Raw genomic sequence first — 13,131 nt, 5'->3', positions numbered from 1 at the left:
CATGATCATGCTTTTCAATATTGGCTGGCTGAAGGTCCCAGCTGACTGGAAAATTATTTCCCAGAATTGCTCACTCTCTTTGTCAGAGCATATCTATGTATATGGCCTTTTGCAGACTGATCTGGGGCTATTGCACCCATGCTCCAAGCCAGCCATACAAGAACCAGCATTCATCTGAAGGCTGGAAACTTGTATTATCACCTTCCCTAATGGATTCATCAGTTCATCAATGAGATAATTAAGTAGTACGGTTTGTGTCAGCTGCCTGTGAACATGAGTATAGATGTTGGGTTCTGTAAGCATCAAATGGTGTAGGCAATCTCTGCAGTCATAAACAAAAAAAAGTCAAAACTGTATAGCTGAGTACAAACATGCCAATTTTCATTTTGTACACAAAAAGGTGTTTTTAGCACAGTTCAGAAGTCAGACTTCCTGGATTTTGTTCTCACCCTTACCACATAGTTTGTTTTGTGTCCTTAGCAAGTCACAGAATCACAGAATATCCTGAGTTGGAAGGGACCCACAAGGATCCCTGTGTCCAACTCTTGGCCCTGCACAGAACCACCCAAAAGTCCTTTCGCTGCAGAATGCTTCATGTCTCTTCTTGTAAAGTTGGTTGCTCAGTTTGAGCTTCATAGCTTATAGATGCTACAAAAATATGATGCATCATTATCGTATCAAAATGAAAGATTCAGAACGGGCTATAAAATGCTACTGAAACTAATTATAATAAGCACACATTTATTCAGGTTAAACTGCCAAAAGACCAGTAAAGAAGCTACACATGGCCTCCTCATGAATACTAATAGAAATGGAAGTAGTTAATGTGATTGGCCTGAACACTGAAAGAATTAATTACTAGGAAAAAGAATATACATCTTTTTAACTTGAGTAGTTATTGTTTTTTTGGGGGTGGGAAAGGAGGGTGAAATTCCTTCTACAGAAGAAGGACTGTACAGCTTTGCTAAAAATGCAGAGCATTTGTCTAGATTCCAAATGGAGAAGGTGCAGCTGAATGATACGATAATAATGTATGACAGCAAATACTTTATAGAGACTTCATTGTCTTCTCCATTTCCCTGAAAAGTTCAAATCACTTCCTACCCAGTTTTAGTTGCTAAAACAGTCATTCTAGTTAAACTTTGGGGTGAAACAGGTTCTTATTTCTATTTAACACATATCCTACAGCAGCTTTGAGAAGCTATTGTCATTTTTTTCCCCTGTAAACAGTGGTCCAGCTCCTCTGGTTCATTATTTAACAGTAAAATGCCAGAGAGGGATTAAAGCTGATATGACTGGGAGGTGCCCTAAAGAACTACCTGAGGCAAAGGCTACTTGAGAAAATCTGTCTTCTGTTTAGGGCTGGCTTTTAAATACATTTGGTCAGCATGACCTTCTTCATTTTCAGCTGTCCAAGAGCCAGAGGGGGGTTCCCAAGTTTTGGCAGCTGTGATAATTTGTAGCTCTGTGCCCTCCAACCTGGCCCTTTAGAGCTCAAGCCCCTCTGCCAGAGAGGCCAAGTGTTACTGTCCCTCTATGCTGGGACTTGTAGCCACAGGCTGACCTGCTCTGAAAGCCAAACCACCTCCCTCCTCCTCCATCAGCACACAGTACATCCCTCCTCGACAAGGGCCTGGACCTGCTCCTTGCCTTCTTCAGACACTCACATCTTCTGCAGACTGGGACCAAATGAGGCTGCAATTATCTTCAGTTGCCAAAACCAGATCTATTTTAACGAATCACCTGCCACTTTTAAGATTATACCTCTCGGCTTTTCTGGCAGTTGTATTAATTGTTGCTGTGTAGTCCTCTGAAGAAATAGTTTTCCCCTATTTTTTTTCTTTTCTCTGTTTATAATGAACTATATATGGCTGCATAATACATTGCAGAGAAGTAATCTGACAAAAATCCCCCCCCAAGGGAAGGAAGATGTTGTCAGTATGTTGACATAGCTGGACTGTGACTGCTGAAAGGAGAGGGAATAAAAATGAATGTAGAAAACAAAGTGAAAATACTAAGCCCTTGTAAGATACTTTAGCAGGGGTTGATACCAGCAGCAAAGATTTCGCTGTGGATGCTATAGTTTAGTTATAGGTCCACGTGCATGACAAGCAGTCGGACTTTATCTGTGTGCTATTTTAGAGCTGAGATTGCTCACAAGCAGATTTGGTGATGTCTGTATGACTAACTTAAAAAATGTAATTTGGTGAAACACCACCCAAGACTCCAAAGCACACAAGTTAGCACAGAGATGCAGTAACAAACTCCTCTTTCAGAACAGATGTGATCTGTAGTGATTCTAAGCAATCCTTTGGGCTGAATTCTTCAAGAACTCTGTCACTTTGTGTTTTCAACTGTTATAACCATAAGGTAGGAAGAGTTCCAGAAGATGGTACTGAGATAGCCTTTTCCCTGACTACTTAAACTGTTCCCCTCCAAACCCTGTCACCTGTAGGTGACACAAATTTCTCCCAGTCCAGCAGGGAAAGGACTCGAACACAGCATGTGCCTGCCTCTCAGCCAGTCAGCGGTGCCACCGCTGGTGGACCTCACACACCACCTGCCTCAGTGGGGAACTGTAATACGGCAGGAGAAAGGCTGAGTGCCCTGCAAGTGGCACAGGGAGGATGGGCTCCAACAGCCTTTGTCTCAGGTGCTGCATGAAGCGAGCAGGAGACACCATGGCAGCCCTTCTCTACCATCTGAAGCTCAAGGCTTCCACTATGAAACTCCTTTAAGAAGTAGTAGTATCAGCTTTGTAGTAATTTTCTGGTTTTGTTTTTCTTCTTAGCTTCTTGCAATAGAGGTGAACACACCAGAGAGATTCAGCTCAACAGCTGACATAGTGTTACGCTTACTGGATACCAATGACAATGTCCCGAAATTCTCTTCTGACTACTACATTGCCAGGATCCCTGAGAACTCCCCAGGAGGCTCAAACGTAGTTGCTATAACTGTAAGTTTATTTATCTGTTAAGAAAATGCTCTCTTTTCTAGCTATTTATGGAGACAGCTCAAATACCTTAAAAACAGTAGACAATGGCACCTCACAAATCTTACCATTCATCTCCAGTTCCTTTCCAGAATCAACAAAACATGTTCCAATAAAATAAAATTGTAGGCAAGCATTCTTCAGAACAACAAATTTACTTTTTTTTTCTTTTTCTTTTTTTTTTTTTTTTTAATTAAAGGCCATCTGCTTTTAAGACAGATCACATGTTCTGTGAGTACTAAGAAAGCCCCAGTCAAATCAATGTCCAGCAGAAAGCTTTGGTTCTGGCTAAGTGGAATTGGATTTACTGGATTTGCTTGCTTAAGTACGAGTAAAAAGAAAACAAGATGCCTGCTTAGTTAGGTATAAGTCTCCTCCTCCTGGGAGGAATCTGGCTGCTAAATGCATAATTAGACAGTTAATGAAGGCAAGAATATAACACTAAAATGCTTAAAGCTGGGAAAGAAAGATCCCTGTTGAAGTATCTTCTCACTGTGGGAAGAATACGCTTACAGATTTTCCTCTGCTCACATTTCCATAGAAAGAAGATCAGGGAAAATCAGAGTGTTGCATGGGTCCTGTGCTGGAGAAGCATTCCCAGCCATTAGATGCAAGCTGTACCCCATTAGTGCAGCTGCTTGGACTGGAAACATGTCTCATGTCACAAAGCTCCTGGCCACATGGGGATCGGAGGGTGATGCAAGTCACTTTGCAGAGAGAGGCCTTGGAGGTAAGGGTGATGGAGGCAGGTTGCCAGAGATCTCCAGCACAGGCTGTCTGCAAATCACAAAGGAAATGAAGTTATCATAATAAAGTGCAAAAGGCAAATATTAGAGCTGGAAGAATGAAAGAGGAAAAGGAATATAAACACTACAAAAATGGTTGTTAGAGGAAATTAATAGGAATGCTGTAGAGAACAGACTCCAAACATCACTGTCTTCGCAACAAGGTGAATTAAAAAATTTCTATGAGGTGGGCAGAAAAAAAAAATTTACAAAAATTTTGTAAAAAGCAGTGAAACTAACCATTCTAAGCCAAGGTATATATAGCGTAGCTGAAGTTTCCATGTAAAATTTACTTTCATGTGATAACAACTCAGTGTTTGACCCAGATTCACAAATATACTTCACAAACTGAGATTCTCCGAGTACCCAGAACTACTATTCTGGCAGAAATCCCAAGTGTACAGAATGTTTCAGGAAAAGTTAGGCAGTACCAACGTAGACTGTGGTCAAAATTATGGGGTGAGAGAAACTTAAAACACTTATCAGCAAGGTTGATAGCCATGCAGGAATCAAAGACATTGTCCTAGTTTTCAAAAGAAGTAACAAATGTTTAATCAGAAAGATGAGTGAGCTAACCACGACCACCAGGAATTTAGATGGCCAGATACAATGGTACAGTATAGCATCTCAGAGCTGTCAAAGGAACGGGCTTATGGCAATTACTATCACCAAATCAGTAGCTTTCCAAATCCTGAGCTAAGACTGGAAGCCAACAAGAATCCTGAACAAAGATATCAACAGTTGTAGCCATCTGCGTTACTAAAAGTCACACAGGAACAAGAGTGATTATCTTATAAGCAAAGCTAAAATATTATGGATAGTTTTCAGTATTTGTTACGTGTTACTTTAAACAGAATTGATTAAAAGAGCAGAATATTAAAAAAAATCCTCTATGTACAGTAAGTAATTTTGGCCAGGGAATATACATTAATACTAAACTGATAATTAGGAAGGCTTGAGAGTGGGCAGCTTGTGTCATTGGGATTGGCTCCTTTTCTTTTAAAGGAAAGATGTGTTAAATGTCAATGAATAGAGCCATCTAGTGGCTTTCTCCCTGCTAGAGCCTCTGGGCACCAGCCTGGCCAGGAGACTGGCAACGTCTTAGCAGCTTAATTGGGACACCCAGTGACATTTCTGTGTGTTAGATTTTGCTGTTTTCTAGGTGCATAATTGTGTGGTTTCCCCCTAAAAATGTTCTGACAAAAGGAGGGAGCTTGGGTTTTTAAGTGACTTGTTTTTCAAAGAAAAATGGCCACACATCTTTTTGCAATTTCGTAAAGGATGACTCTCTTATTTTCTTTTCTTAAGGCTACAGATCCAGATTCAGGGCTTTGGGGAGAAGTCAAGTACTCTATCTATGGAACAGGAGCAGATCTGTGAGTAAAAAATAAAATTAAATAACCTTTAAGCAGAGTATTAAAGAGAATTTAAAAGAGCAGGCTTGTTCTTGATCTGCTCATTTCCAAGGACGTTTATGCCATGTTCTTTGAGCTTTGTGGGGGGAAAAAAAAAAAGAAAAAAAAAAAAGAACAAAACAGAAAAAATGTGATCATTAAACATCTGCTTCATCAACCCATGGAATTTTACCCACAAGTCCCCAAAGAGATATAAGGCAGCTGAAGTACCAGTACACAGGATCTGTTTAATCACCATCTGAAAAATGCTTCTAAGCGAAATGGGAGATTTTGGTCTAGCTGTCAAAAGTCAATTCTGGGAGAAAAAAAAATTCCTTGCTCTTTCGCCTACCATTCTATACAGTTGTACAAATAGTTTGGTTTGAACTCTTGCCAAAATAAATCAAAGAAGTCAAGACTTCCAAAGATATAAACTTTAGTTTTCAAGGCCAGTTGCACTGGATGTTCAAAGCATCATATATATGTAAAACTTGCAGCCCTACATCAGGGAAGAAGGGAATCCATTACTTGTTTGATTTTGTAACGATGCCTGGCTTCTCCTTGCCTTGGGAACAGTGTGGGGGTAAGAACGTCCTGGTGTGTTGTTTTTGCCTACACTGCTTCCATCCCAGCAGTTCCTGTGGTCCATCAGTTGGGGCTCCCAGCCATGCCTAGCACCAGCCATCACAGACATAGCTGCTGGAAGCTGCATCTCCTGGACGTGATGGGGCTGCAGGGCAGAAGTTGGAAATGAATAAGCAGAATCTATTTTTCTCTTTACATTATCCCCTGGAGTTAAAGATGAACTCCTCTTGTTAGGGTGAAAGCCATTTATGAGGCACAATCAAAGTCCAAAATCCAAGATGTTAAGGGTGAACTTCTTCTGTAGCTAGAAGGGTACACATAGGGGAGCATTTCCAGGATGGATTATTCTGAGCTGCTCAGTAAGTCTTTAAGCTATCTGCAGACTGCATAGAGGCAAGCAGGCAAAGGTCATGTCATAGAGGCAGACCTCTCTGATTTAAAGTGTAGCTGCTGGTGCAAAGAAGCTTGTGAAGGTTGTTGACAAAGGATTAAAGAAGAAAAAAAAAAAGTAGGTGCAACTTTCTTCTGATTGGAGTTGTGAGGATGTTCAGGCTCACTCTTCTTATGCTACTGAATGAGGAAATAAGGATGCAAAGGCACTTTTTCCCTTCTTAAATACATTTTTTTTTTCTTTTGCTTGTGCCAGATTGGCATGGCGCTCCAAGGCTGGATTGATTTCTTAAGCATTGAACCTCCAGATATGCTGAACATAGATTTGAGATTTTCAATTAGGAGCATGTTTTTTCATCACAGGGTTGCATCAGTGGAAATGCAGTTGCATTAGCAGAAAGATGAGTTTTACCTGAGTAAGAGGAATAGTGTTAGCTGTTGAAGACATAGCCATTACGTCAGTAATTCTCCATCCAAAGTGACGCTGGGAGTGGGGTGCACTGCTACAGTCTCTTCACATCTCACTGCTTCTGTTCTTCCACTAAAATGGCAATGATGAGAGTTCTGTCTGTGTGGTGAGACTGGGTTGGGCACTAAAGAGGCACTCAGCACAGGCACTGCCTCCTACCAAGAGTTTGCACAGCTCTTTCCACCTCCAGGTCCTGGCTTTCATCAAGACTTGTATTTGTATTTAACAGAGTAATGCTAACAATTGATGATTCTGGATTACTAAGTGCATGTTTTATAATCACTCTCAATTACGCTCACAGTTGAGATACAGAAAATATTTTGTCATCCTTTAAACTAATTAAAGGAGATATACAAAACCTTTCATTTGTTAAAAACCCTACTGTTTGGAGCCTATGTTGGTAGTCCTTTAACAAAAGACACTGCATTGGTATCTTCTCTGTAAATCTGAGCTTTCGCACGTCGCTTTTGATAGTGTCTCAGTAATTACAAATGTGTAGAAGTGAATTTGCTACAGATAAATCTGAACACCCTCTCCATCCCAGTGCCAGTCTGTGGAAAAGTGATTAGTTTTGGAGGACATAATGTGCCCTGCACTTCTGGGGATTTGAGAGCAGCCATTTTTCTTACCCGTTCTGAGAAGCAAAGAGTTTAAACATGATATTCAGCAACCTTCCTTTAGCTGTTGAGGAGATATCAATCATTTTTAATTTATTCAGGACATTATCAAATACGTTGTATTTATAAACTGAACAAATAGGCAGTTCCTTAATTTTTTAACATGAAGAAATTATTCTGGAGGAAGGCCATCGAGCTGGGCATTTATTTAGGACAAAGCCTTTAACAGAAAATGCAGCTAAAATGGCTAGTGCACAATGAATAGAAAAACACCAGACACTGTGGTGTTCACATCGCAGTCTGTGGTTTTCAAGCCTAAAGGAACAAACCAAAGATAGGTAGAGTGAATGATTCAGAAACATCAGCCTGACAGAAGGAAGGTGAAGAATACCAGTCTTTGATCTTTGAGCACAGTATTTCAGTGTTTAGAACCCACCTTTGCCCCAGGCTATAAACACATGTTAGGTTACCAAAAAAAATAAATAAATAAACCTCAAAATCTCTCCGTGCTTCTTTTTTTCAGGTTCCTAATCCACCCATCAACAGGTATAATTTACACCCAGCCCTGGGCTGTATTAGATGCTGAAGTGAACTCAAAGTATAATTTCTATGTGAAAGCAGAGGACACAGATGGGAAGTACAGCCTGGCTGAAGTGTTCATCACTGTGCTAGATGTCAATGATCACTCTCCAGAGTTCAATGAAAACATCCAGGAAAAGACGATGATCATCGGGTCACCAGTGAAGATAGAGGTGAGAAACAACACAGCGTGTCACAAAGCAGAGTGCTTTGGAAAAGCCCCAGCTATGCAGTTTATTGCTCAGGGAACACGATGAATGCCTGAAAGTTGGCTTTTCCTGAGGCTTTATTCTGCACTTCCATTTGTACGTAACAAATGGATTAAAGCATGGAACAGTAGTATTTACAGACTGCTGAGAAAGAGAAATAATTTCTATAGGCAGAAGAAAAAGTTCCGTTACAGTATTTGAACCATTAACTGGTGGAGGATTCTGGATTATACAGTGATCATAAGAAGCCCAAGCACGATGAATGAATGAAAGTACAGGGTTTTGAATGCTTAACCTTCCTGCCATTTTGCTCAACCACACAACTTCATTCCCTTCGCTTTGTAGAACTATATATAGCGATCCAGTGCAGAACAGGAGGTTAAAAAACATTGCAATAGCAATTTGCAGGCAAAGGAGCAGAACATCCGATGTTACACATATTTGAATGCATATAGTCAAGCCTGATTATGCAACACCCAACACTAACAGAATAAATACCACAGCAAAAAACTTAAGGCAGCTATAGCTTAGTGAGTGTGGAGCTAATCCCATTGTTCTCTATTAATTTCAACATTTGTCCCCGCTGCTGTGGGAGAAAGTCCCTAGCGACAGGCTGTTTACTGTCTCCAGATAGGTTATGATTCTGCTTTTCATCTTCTTCCCTTTAATCTTGAATAGAAATCATTTATACAAAAAGAACTCTAGCCCTGCTATTTGTCATTAGAAAATGGTGCATAGCTGGTACCATGAAAGGGTAGTTTGTTTCCAAGACTAGACAAAAACAGTCAGTAAAAATTACCACATGGATGTTGTCAGAAGTGAATGCTCAAAAACTTAGAGTTTTATCTTCAGGCAAAGCAATAACATCTTTGTTCTTTACGTTTCCCCAACCAGGCTATAGATCAAGATGCAGAAGAACCCAACAACATTGTTGATTATTCCATCATGCAAGCAGACCCAGCCAACGTGTTTGATATAGACCAAAGCACTGGGGAAATCAAGTTGAAATCCTATATCCGTTCTCTGGACATCATCCACAACATTACAAAGAACAAGGACTGTATATGGTCAGTGGTGGTGCAGGCCAAAGACCGAGGCTCCCCTTCCTTCAGTACCACAGCAGTTCTGAAGATTGATATCACAGAGGAGGTAAGCAAATATTTTAGAAAAATCCTAAACAGTGCTGGGATGATTCTTGATCAAGAACAACTATCAGAGTACTTTGGGGCTGACCCGATGTTAAACTCTATCATTAAAAGCATTATCAAAATGCATCTTAAACACACCCACAGGGCATCAACCACCTCTCTAGGAAACCTGTTCCCACATCTAACTGCCCTCTTGGTAAACAAGTTTTTCTAAATGTCTAGTCTGAACCTCTGCTACGCAGCCTTGAGCCATTCACGTGCATCTTCTCAGTAGACACCAGGGAGAAAAGATGAGCACCTCCCTCTCCCCACTTCCCCTCTTCAGGAAGTTATAGAGAGCAATGAGGTCACCCCTCAACCTCCTCTTCTCTAAGTTTAACAAACCCAGTGTCCTCAGCTGCTCCTCACAGGACATGCCTTGCAGACCTTTAATGATGAGTTTCTTGCATTTGGTTGTTGGAGACAGATATGAATTAAGGACTATAGGCTCCCGAGAGTAGAGGTAAATCTCTGATCTTTTGTTTACATTCAGGAGAAAACAATCTTTTTTTTCCCCCTTGCCAAAATTTAATAGAAAGTAACTGCGGCCAGAGTGAACTATATTAGACCTTTTTTTGCAAGTCAAATGAGTGACATAGGAAAAGTGAGCAAACTTTATTGAAGTGCTTTAAGTAAATAGAAATTTGGATGTGAGTTTAATAATTGCAGTATTATTAGCAGACAAAAGACCACTCTAAAAGATAGCAAACATATGTTGAGAGTGTCCTGGTAGTCCAACTTCTTCATCCACCAAAGGACAGGCAGCAATTTATGCTGAGCAGTGCATGCTTGTGTGATTTTTATTTATCGTAACTGCCTTGCTATGCCTTTAAGTAGGTACCAGCAGGAAGGAAATGGTAGATGAGAAACACATCATTAGAGTGATGGTCTCTGGACCAGATGCGTACTGGGCAAAGATGCAAATCTCTTTCTGCAGACAGCAGCTGGCTTTCTCTCTTTTTTTCTCTTTCTCCAATGGAAACCATAAGTCTTGGTGGGTTTTATGCAACAAATAAGAATCTCTACTCGCAGCCAACAGCAGGAAAGCCCACCCTCACTGCCTGCCTTCCAGGCTCGCCCTGCACCATAAGTGGCTCACAAGGGGCACCAGGTGGCCTCAGGCACTATCCCCAGCTGTTGGCCCCAGAGTGCAGGTGAGATGGAAATGGAGGTTCCCCATATCCCCCAGCTCTCCCTCCCCTCTCCGGGGTACACAGACAAGCTGTTTACCAATCTGTTAGTGTGGGGCTAGGGCTGAGGGATGTCAAGGAGAGTGGGAGTACCCACACTTCTTCTGCTGCGGGAGTTATGTCCCTGAACCGGGGCTTCCTCCTTCTATACGGGCTGATGAAGGATATCTAGAAGAAAAAAAAAAGAGCACCTTGTGCATTGGGATGAAGAGTTTCTTGGATTTCCTTCTAGTGTGTGAAGTAACATAAGCACATGATGAAAAGAAGTTGTCTTCCCATCTCTCTGCTCCTTTTTGTCCTGGGTGTGCATGAAGTGAGGGAGCTCCCCCTTAATAAAGTGTAAAGGGGAAACAGAGAGGGCTCTGAAGACCTGGATTCTTCTCAGACACAGTTATTCCTCCTTCCCATGCTCTTCTCCCTGCCAAGTCCTAGCACGTATGCTGAAATAGCAAAAGTATCCTCTCTGCACTTGAGTATGTCTCTTCAGCAGGACCTGCAGCACTAATCTCACGTCATGTCCTCTGTAAGCTTCTGCACAATTCTCCACTACTTCTTTCATTGATTGTAATGATTTGCATTGTGGTTTTTTTGTTTGTTTGTTTTACCCGAGAGCATCACACCTCCTTGAAAAAGCACTGAAGTTCCAGCTTCCGTGTGGGTGAGTTACCGTGGTGGTGCAGGAAGCTCTTGCTTGTTCCCAGTGTCCCAGGCACAACAGCCACTGCTAGCGCTCTGTGCAGGAAGCAGTCTCTTGGTAGAGGCACGTTGTGTGCACTCTCTTTCCCTCCCTCTCTCTGACTGTTACGAATCTACATGTCATCCTTCATGCTCCAGCTGCACAAAGTCTCTCTTAGTTAGCTGTTTGGTGGGTATTTATGTATTACTGATTTTGGATAAGGAAGATATTTTTGAATGCATCCTCCAGAGGTTTCCCGCAGTGTTAATCACACCAAGTAATTAAACAGGCATATTTTCTGATTAACATTTACCACTGCAATTAGCGCGAGGCTGTGCCCTTCGAGATAGATGCCTTGTGGCTAAGTTCAGCAGTATTGCACATCAAAAGGACCTTTTGCTGTTGGAACAATATAGCAATAAAAAATTCCAGAGGCCTTTTAATTTAACCGAGTCTGTTTTTATGGAAATTGGTATTGAATGGCATTTGTTAATCTCCTATCCTTTCTCAACAGAGTAAGAAGCATATGCTGAAAAAGCCATGGTTTTTGCACCCTAATGTCACTCAAAAAATCTATTCCTGCTGCACGCAATTTTCACTGGTAGCTGATCCCCCAGTCCTGATCCTGAGGGTTGGCCTGATGGGGGATCCCCCTGCCTCCTCGTGACTCTGCTGAGGTCCTGCTAGGATAGAGGGGCGTTTATTTACAGCTCTTCACAGCCCAGAGCTTTAGTCCACATTTAGAGAGTATAATCTGTGACACCTTTGGTTCTTAATAGCTTTGGCCACTGATTTAGACTTCTAAATATACCTGATGAGTACATTCCCCTGGTTTAAAGGTTCAACAAACTCACAGAAGGTGTATTTCCTTCTCTCTTACACACTCTGCAACCATCCCTGCAACAAGGCTAGGTCTAATCTGAGGCAAAACCCAAGAAATGCTAAAAACGTGGAAGTGGGCTCCTCACAACCAGTGGTTTGTTTTACAGATGCACTTGCTCAAGTTGACACAACCTGATTTGTCTATAATCCGTGATGGCTTGGGCTCTTAACAGCTTCGCCTGCTTACTGAGACTTCTAAATATAGCTGAGGAGCCTTAGCTGCTCCCATGCTTAAACAGCTCAGCCACATGCTCCTGTTGGGTCCAACTTCAGGACGATGCACTGCCCACTCGTTCTGCGTGCTGCAGACCACGCAATATGAAAGGCTCTTGAGAAGCTGCCAGAAGGTGTGGATGTCTGCACGCTGCAGGCTGTTGTAGCAGAAGAGTAAAAAGTGAAGGAAGGAAGTCGCCCTTTCAGTAGCAAAAGGAGACACGAGCATCTTCTTTGGTAAACTTGGGGTTTTGAGGAGAAAGCCACTGTGAAGGAAGGATGGTGAGAATAAGGTCCATGTCACAGAGTCATACCTGTCCTGAAGCTGCACAGTGCAGAGTCCATGAAACCAGCTTCAAAGGCACGTGTCAATGTTGGAGACCGGCCCCTCAAAAGCTGGCAAGTCCCAGGGGTGCAGAGCTGGGCACCTCATCACACTGAAGGGATGCTGGCTGAGGAGCTTCCCTGCAGGGGACAGATGGCTGCAAGGCTTCTGCATGAGAAGCCCAGGACCACACGTGTGTGTTAAATGATGAATAGCTCACGGCATGTTTTATTCCAAACGGTTGCTTTAATCTCTTTAATTGCATTCTTGTCCCAGGATTGGACATCCCCTTTCTCAAAGCTGATACACAGCTTAGCTACTTCCAAACTTCTGCCGCAGTTCTGAACTGTCTGCCAACCCTTCTCTGGTTCTCATTATAGCTGTGAAATCGCAGCAGAAGAACCATCAGAACACTATCTGTTGTGAGCAGTGGTATTTTTAACTCCTCTGATGGCTGTTGTGAAACAGAGCATTTCTTCCGTGTTTAGGCCCAGAAATATGACAGTGTTTCCCATTACAGCTTTAATTTCATTGTGCATCTGCCATTGTTTAATCTGTTCAAGAAAAATCAGCACTTTCCAAAATGCAACGTGCCTCCTAGGGAAAAAATACCGGCTACATAAATTACCAAGCAGCGC

General features: G+C 41.9%; 1 protein-coding gene across 1 annotated transcript in view; it reads left to right on the top strand.

Moving 5' to 3' along the window:
* Nucleotides 1-13,131, top strand: part of CDHR1 (cadherin related family member 1) — a 43,161-nt gene that overhangs the window by 27,175 nt on the left and 2,855 nt on the right. Inside the window, exons 13-16 of the mRNA XM_032191732.1 lie at nucleotides 2,792-2,956; nucleotides 5,086-5,153; nucleotides 7,756-7,984; nucleotides 8,915-9,169. Coding sequence (XP_032047623.1) covers nucleotides 2,792-2,956; nucleotides 5,086-5,153; nucleotides 7,756-7,984; nucleotides 8,915-9,169 — 717 coding nt within the window. The remainder of the gene's footprint in view (nucleotides 1-2,791; nucleotides 2,957-5,085; nucleotides 5,154-7,755; nucleotides 7,985-8,914; nucleotides 9,170-13,131) is intronic.

The sequence above is a fragment of the Aythya fuligula genome, chromosome 7, assembly GCF_009819795.1.
Source record: "Aythya fuligula isolate bAytFul2 chromosome 7, bAytFul2.pri, whole genome shotgun sequence".
Classification (NCBI taxonomy): domain Eukaryota; kingdom Metazoa; phylum Chordata; class Aves; order Anseriformes; family Anatidae; genus Aythya; species Aythya fuligula.
This window is presented reverse-complemented; position numbering and strand designations above follow the sequence as displayed.